The 7,471-nt window shown below is 53.2% G+C and overlaps 1 protein-coding gene across 1 annotated transcript in view; it reads left to right on the top strand.

The window, feature by feature from the left end:
- ITPRIP (inositol 1,4,5-trisphosphate receptor interacting protein) overlaps positions 1–6,808 on the top strand; it is a 31,757-nt gene extending 24,949 nt beyond the window's left edge. Inside the window, 2 exon segments of the mRNA XM_011977519.1 lie at positions 4,582–6,220; positions 6,223–6,808. Of these exon segments, the coding sequence (XP_011832909.1) occupies positions 4,595–6,220; positions 6,223–6,243 (1,647 nt within the window). The 5' untranslated portion in view covers positions 4,582–4,594 and the 3' untranslated portion in view covers positions 6,244–6,808.
- Positions 6,809–7,471: the final 663 nt, after the last annotated feature.

The raw sequence follows: 7,471 nt of genomic DNA, 5'->3' as shown, positions 1-7,471 counted from the left end.
GGAAATACAAAAATTAGCTGGGCATGGTGGGGCACACCTGTAGTCCCAGCTACTCAGGAGGCTGAGGCAGGAGAATTGCTTGAACCTGGGAGGTTGAGGTTGCAGTGAGCTGAGATCACTCCACTGCATTCTAGCCCGGGTAACACAATGAGACTTACTCCTCCACCACCACCCCCCCCAAAAAAAGACAGAAGTTACAGGCAGACATTCATCAATGCATGTGTAAGGAATATGTTAGTTTGGTGTAGAAAGATGGGACAACTTGAAGTGAGGGCAAGGAGTGACTTCCTGGTCACAGGTGGATTCAAAGATTTTCTGACTTGGTAGTTGGTTGAATGAGTTAAGTAAGTTATTATCTAAAGACCTGGAATCAGTAGAAAGGAGTGTCTGGGATAAGGGACATGGAGACCACGGTTCTTACTATGTAGATGAAGTCCCAGGAAGCGGATTTCAGAGAGAGGAGATGGTACATCTCTGTCAGACCTAAAAAGGTGCCAGACTCTTAGTTAATCTTTCCTGGATCAGGAAGAGACCTGGAAAAGGAAGGAAACTGTACAGAATGTAGATTTTCCTGACAATAGACAGCTTTGCAGGGCCATTTCAAAATATGTCAAAGAAATTACATTTTGGGGTAAAATACTTTGATTTCTTTCAGGGCCTGCTATCTCATGTGATACTATATTGCATTGAAATTTGGTATCTTATTGCTACAGAGTCTGTTTTGTCACTCTTAGGATCTCTGTTTTAATGTTAATGCTGGTCAGTTGTGCCTGAATTCCAGAGGGAGGAGGGTATAATGGGGTTTGTTGGCTCCTCCTTCCCATCATGGCATGAACTAGTTTTTAAGGTTTATTTTGGAATCCCCTTGGCCTGCAGGAGGTTCTTCTGACCCCTGGGGTCCCCAGGGCGGTGTCTCTATGACTGGGTTTGGGAGGAGGAAGGAGCAGAGGCTTCAAACTGAGCCCCATCTAGTGGGCCCTGAGCGGCCACAGCCCTATTCTCTGCCTCAGCCTGTCCTATCCCATAGGGTGCTGTAGACAGAGCCAGCCTGTGCAGAGTTTAACGAGGAGCCAAATGACAGCTGGGATCGGATCCGGGGAAGTGGGGAGATGGTTTACATCAGAAAGTGAGTCAGAGGGAACCCCTGACCTGCAGGAGGATCCCAGGCTCTGAAGTCTTCTCCCCTTTGCTGGGGCCAGGGCAGACCCAGGGGTGTGCCAAGAAAGAGAAATAGCAGCGGAACATCTTGTGCTTTCAGAGCACTTTCGAGCGTGTGTTTACTCTCCGTGCCTGGGGCTCGGGCAGGGCTGCTGTGCTCAGCAGGTGAGAAAGCAGAAGTAGGTGGATGCTGAGGAGAAGGAGCCTGCCCTGTGCCAGGCACGGTGCTAAGCACCCAAGGTATATGATCTCACTCGTCTTTCCCAACACCCCTGTGAAGGAGGCAGTGTTATTAATTCCTTCTCACAGGGAAAGCGTGGGAGCGCAGAAGCTGCGTGATCCACTTGTAGTCACTCAAGGTTAGAACACAGGTCTGCTGGGTCTACAGCCCAGGCCCCCTTTCCTTGCAGTCCTTCCCCGGGCTGGTGCGCTGTTTCCCTGGTGCTTCTGTTGAGTCTTGTCTGTAATCCTACAATTATCAGTGCTACTATTCGCTGCCTACCTCCTGCCAAAGTTCCTTGTAGGGGTGTCTGCGGCGCACTCTACCCTGAACCCCAGCAGGCAGGGTCATCTGCGTATTTCCATCCCATCACAGGTTCTTTTGTAAGAAAACTTGCTCAGGGGCAAGCCTGTTGCTGAGCGCTTTACATGCATTATCTCGTTAAAGCTTTATAACAGCAGATATGATTATTCTCATGTTGCATATGAAGAAACTGAGGTTCTGAGAAGTGGAGTGATGTGTTCGAAGTCACCTCCAGTAGGTGCACATACTGGGTTCTGACCCAGTCTGTCTCCTCTCGAGTCTTCCTCTTTTCCCCTTGCACACAGAGTTGGTCCCTTCAGTTGGTTTGGAGTTCTGAACCTTGCCTGCGCCAATACAAGGAGGCTCTTACAGCTCTTCCTCCTCTGGCAGGAATGAGGATGTAGCAAGTAGCACCGTGAAGTGTGGCGTAGACACAGGGAGGGTTCCCAACCATAGGGCTTGCCCACGGCCCCACTCCCCTGTTCGTGGCATCCTGCCCTGAGTTGACACGGAACTTGGGTAGGTGGTTGTCTGGGCCATTACTGTGACTGGTCAAGGCCCATTGTGTCCAAAGGTGGCTGCCTGTGATCCAGGTGCCTTGAAGGACCCTAAAACCCCCCAAATTATCTCCTAACTGGCTGCTGCCTGATATTCTGCTATGAGTACCCTCCACCTTTGTGTTAACATTCTCACCCATGTTAATCACCCAGCCTCGCAGTTAGTTATGCCTTGGACCCTCCCTGGCAAAACTTTCTGTTGATGTTTGTCGAATGTAGAAACCAAGCTGACCTGTTTCTGCCATTATCCAGCAAGCTGCTCCTTGGCTTGGGGAAGGAAAGCTGGCTTGCTGCCCCCTGCACTTTTTCCTTACCCCACCCACCTTGCAGTGTGACTTCCTCCACTTTATCCTGTCCCCGCTTTCCTCCTCCAGCGGAAACCTGTAAGCGCTTCAGAGCTCACCTCTGAGGCCTACGCTGAGAATCCTCAGGGTGGAGGACGGACCTTCTCCACTCCCCAACCCTTTTGGTTCCTGCAGACCTGTCCAGTTGTGTATGGGGTGGAATGTCTGAGTCACATCTGAGCAGCAAGCTTTGTCTAGGCATGACCAGCAGCCAACTCAGTCCATCTCCATACTGCCACTTGCCAGGGACAACCTGCAGAGGTATCTACCTGGAAACAAATCCCTGTCCTAGGCACCATTAGGACAAGAATTTTATTGTGCAAATTCCAGGTCAGGGTTTCAAGGCAAAGGGAATGGGGCTCAGGCTGGCACAGTAGCTCCTATCAGCCAGTGCTGGCGTGCACCAGGGCATGGTACGAGGAGCCCTGTGCTCTCAACAACCTCAGGACCTCAACTGATTTGCATTTGGCCATTTGCTTCCTTCACGGAGGTCCCAAGCAAGGAGGGGGGTAGTTTCAGTGTGGAAATAGCAGATTGTTAAGTCCCAGGGTTTCTGCTGAGGAGAGGAGAGGGTGTAAGTAAGGCTTGCAGCGTAAGACAGTGCCTCTCAGATTTTTATGTAGATGGTATGAAAATGTGGATTCCGATTCAGTAGGTGTGGGTGGGGCCGAGATTCTGCATTGCTAACAAGCTCCAGGAGATACTGCAGCTGCTGGTCCATGAACCACACTTTGATTTGCAAAGATTGTAGGGATTAGCCTTTCTCCAAAAGTCACTTGAGGCTTAAAAATTCACTTATCCTAGGGGAAGAGTGCCTCCTTTCACAACTAAGAAGTCAGATTTAAAGTTCAGATGCCTGGTGGGAAGAAACTAGTGACTCTTTGCTCTCTGGTCGTCACCAAGATTGTCCTGGGGAAAGACAAAAGCCAGGAGAGTGTGTCTGAATTTGGGGTAAGCTCTTCCAGGTCAGAAGGAGATGTTTACAGAAGAGGAGGATAAGGGCTCAAATCTACTTCCGAAAGTTATTGTTCAGTGAATATGTGCTATGCACTGGTCACTGGGCCATGCAGTTTGCAGGTATCATTGCATCTATCAGTACCGTGACCCTGTGAGATACTATTGCTTTCCCCTTGTGCAGTAAGGAAACCAGGGCTCAGAGAGGTGTGTTAACATGCCCAGCGTCACACAGCTATTCAGTTAACAGTGCTGGTTTGGAACCTAGCCCTTTCTCCCTTAACCACTAGGCTTTACTGTATTGCAGGAAGATGACATTCACTTGGGAGAAAAGGGGATATTTTACTCAGGACTATTTTGATTTCAAGTGGTGGAAAGGCCACTCAAACTGACTTAAAAAGGGTTTCTTTAGTATGACTAAAGAGCTCAGACAGCAATGCCTTCCAGCAGAGCTGAGTGTGGGGAGGGGGGTTCTGCTTTCCTCTATGTGGGTGTCTTTCTTAGGCGGGCTCCCTTCGCGAGAGCCCACTGCAGGTATAATCCTGTTCCCTCAGCAACCTAGCAACCAAACTCGCAGCAGGATGAGTTTTTCTTCCCATTGGGCCCAACACACCCTACATCTGTCTCTCATTGGTCCGAATTGGATCAAATGCTCACCGCTCTAGCTGTAGCTGGGCGGCAGAATGTCTGATTGTCTTGGGCCTGGGTTTTGAGCCCATCCCAGGAGCTTGGAGGTGGGTATATCCTCGCCCTGGCCATAAGGACTGGTAGGAGAAAAGGGTTGGTCCCCAGGAACAGTGCGGTGCTGCTGCCATCCAGGAATGTCTGGGTAGGACAAAAACAGATGTCTACCCCAGGGTAGGCCTTTGGGGCTCTTCCATGGCTAGACTGAAGCTCCTGAGGCAGCCGCAGGGAGCTCTCGATGGGTTAGGTGGGAGAACTAAGACCTTAATCAGCCCTGAGGGGCTGAGGTTAGTCCGGGGTCCAGGGATGTAGTGGCATTGAGGGAAGTTTGGTGTAACCATCTGTCTCCCTCTGTTCCCAGGAAAGCTCCAACCATGGCCATGGGGCTGTTCCGCGTGTGTCTGGTGGTGGTGACGGCCATCATCAACCATCCGCTGCTGTTCCCGCGGGAGAACACCACGGTCCCTGAGAATGAGGAGGAGATCATCCGCAAGATGCAGGCGCACCAGGAGAAGCTGCAGCTGGAGCAGCTGCGCCTGGAGGAGGAGGTGGCTCGGCTGGCAGCCGAGAAGGAGGCACTGGAGCAGGTGGCGGAGGAGGGCAGGCAGCAGAATGAGACACGTGTGGCATGGGACCTCTGGAGCACCCTCTGCATGATCCTCTTCCTGATGATCGAGGTGTGGCGCCAGGACCACCAGGAGGGGCCCTCACCTGAGTGCCTGGGTGGTGAGGAGGATGAGCTGCCTGGGCTGGGGGGCACCCCCTTGCAGGGCCTCACCCTGCCCAACAAGGCCACGCTTGGCCACTTTTATGAGCGCTGCATCCGGGGGGCCACGGCCGATGCAGCCCGTACCCGGGAGTTCCTGGAAGGCTTCGTAGATGACTTGCTGGAAGCCCTGAGGAGCCTCTGCAACCGGGACACTGACATGGAGGTGGAGGACTTCATTGGCGTGGACAGCATGTATGAGAACTGGCAGGTGGACAGGCCGCTGCTGTGCCACCTTTTTGTGCCCTTCACACCCCCCGAGCCCTACCGCTTCCACCCAGAGCTCTGGTGCTCCGGCCGCTCAGTGCCCCTGGATCGCCAGGGCTACGGCCAGATCAAGGTGGTCCGCGCTGACGGGGACACACTGAGCTGCATCTGTGGCAAGACCAAGCTTGGGGAAGACATGCTGTGTCTCCTGCACGGCAGGAACAGCATGGCGCCTCCCTGCGGCGACATGGAGAACCTGCTGTGTGCCACAGATTCCCTGTACCTGGACACGATGCAAGTCATGAAGTGGTTCCAGACGGCCCTCACCAGAGCCTGGCACGGCATCGCCCACAAGTACGAGTTCGATCTGGCCTTTGGCCAGCTGGACAGCCCGGGGTCCCTGAAGATCAAGTTCCGTTCAGGAAAGTTCATGCCCTTCAACCTGATTCCTGTGATCCAGTGTGATGACTCGGACCTGTACTTTGTCTCCCACCTTCCCAGGGAGCCCTCTGAGGGCACCCCAGCCTCCAGCACAGACTGGCTCCTGTCCTTTGCTGTCTACGAGCGACACTTCCTCAGGATGACACTGAAGGCGCTGCCCGAGGGCGCCTGCCACCTCAGCTGCCTGCAGATAGCCTCCTTCCTGCTTTCCAAGCAGAGCCGCCTGACCGGCCCCAGCGGGCTCAGCAGCTACCACCTGAAGACGGCCCTGCTGCACCTCCTACTCCTCCGGCAGGCGGCCGACTGGAAGGCGGGGCAGCTGGACGCTCGTCTGCATGAGTTGCTCTGCTTCCTGGAGAAGAGCTTGCTGGAGAAGAAACTCCACCACTTCTTCATCGGCAACCGCAAGGTGCCTGAGGCCATGGGACTCCCGGAGGCCGTGCTCAGGGCCGAGCCCCTCAACCTCTTCCGGCCCTTCGTCCTGCAACGAAGTCTTTACCGTAAGACACTGGACTCCTTCTATGAGATGCTCAAGAATGCCCCAGCACTCATTAGCGAGTATTCCCTACATGTCCCCTCAGACCACGCCAGCCTACCCCAAAAAGCTGACGTCTTGTAGAGCATGTGGGACCCTCGAGCTAAGATGAGGGCATCCCTCACGTTCACACCCCTGGTGGCATCTGCCAGCCCTGTTCCGGGGACAAGGCGGGCTTTCGTGGGAGCCGTGCTCAGCCTGCCAGGAAGCCAAGCCCTACAGTACAGAGGAAACAGAATTTCAGCGGGAAGCTGGTTTGCTTTCATACCATTGGGATCTGTTGGTAAAGCTATTATTTGGGTTTAGGGACTGATCCCTTGCAGTTTACTTCTCGATCACCATGAATGGCCAAGATGGTGGCAGAACATGCTGTGGACCCTGAGTTAGAGACAATGCAAATATTGGATTTGGTGTAATTCTTTTTGCATCCCAGATCCAGTCTGTACTTGAATATGAGCAGAGGATCTACAAGAAGGCTGACAGGGAACCGTGTTAAGACCCAGCACCGCTATTCCCAGGAGCCCCTGGCCTGACCATCTTGCAGCCAAAGCACTAACAGGGACAGGTGTGGGAATGTCCAACTTTGATCCACATCCTGCACAATAGTGGTCCCGCCATGGCTGCCACTTTTTTATACTATTTGGAGAAAAGACCTTGTATAAATTCGAGGTCCGAGTGACTAACGTCTCTGTCATACGGAAATGGGTACTTGGTGGCATAGAGAAACCCAGCCACTTTTTCAGCTACGCTTCTCACTCAGGTGCACCCCCTTCTGCTGTCCTTTCCCCAACGTACTGGATCCCGAGCATGGTGGATGTCATTTGCCACACTGGATGCCAGCTCAGCAGCCCTGCACCTCTCTTTATTCTCTCCAAAGCTGGTCTCTCTGACTCTCATTGTGGTAGGGGGAGGATGGATGCTAAAGGAAGAAGCTGACCTGGAAAAAGAGACACACAGGGTGACTGTGGCAAAGGACAGCTGGAAAAGAAGCTCTATCACTTCTTCATTGGCAACCGCAAGGCGCCTGAGGCCATGGCACTCCCAGAGGCTGTGCGCAGGGCCAAGCCTCTCAACCTCTTCTGGCCCTGCGTCCTGCAGCAAAGTCTCTACTGTAAGACAGTGGCCTTCTTCGATGAGGTGCTCCATCTCCAGGTCTGGTTCAGGGAGATCAGGAAGCGTCTTCTCCACCTGTGGCTTCACTGGCCCTTTGAGATTTTCTCTCACCATCACTTCAGTTACCCTTGCAGGGGACCAGGGTCGAGAATATACCTGGTTTCTCCCTCCAGGGTTTCAGCCGGCCTT

Source organism: Mandrillus leucophaeus, unplaced genomic scaffold, assembly GCF_000951045.1.
Source record: "Mandrillus leucophaeus isolate KB7577 unplaced genomic scaffold, Mleu.le_1.0 Scaffold18, whole genome shotgun sequence".
Lineage (NCBI taxonomy): Eukaryota > Metazoa > Chordata > Mammalia > Primates > Cercopithecidae > Mandrillus > Mandrillus leucophaeus.
Note: the sequence above shows the minus strand (reverse complement) of the source record. Positions and strands in the feature narration are given on the sequence as shown.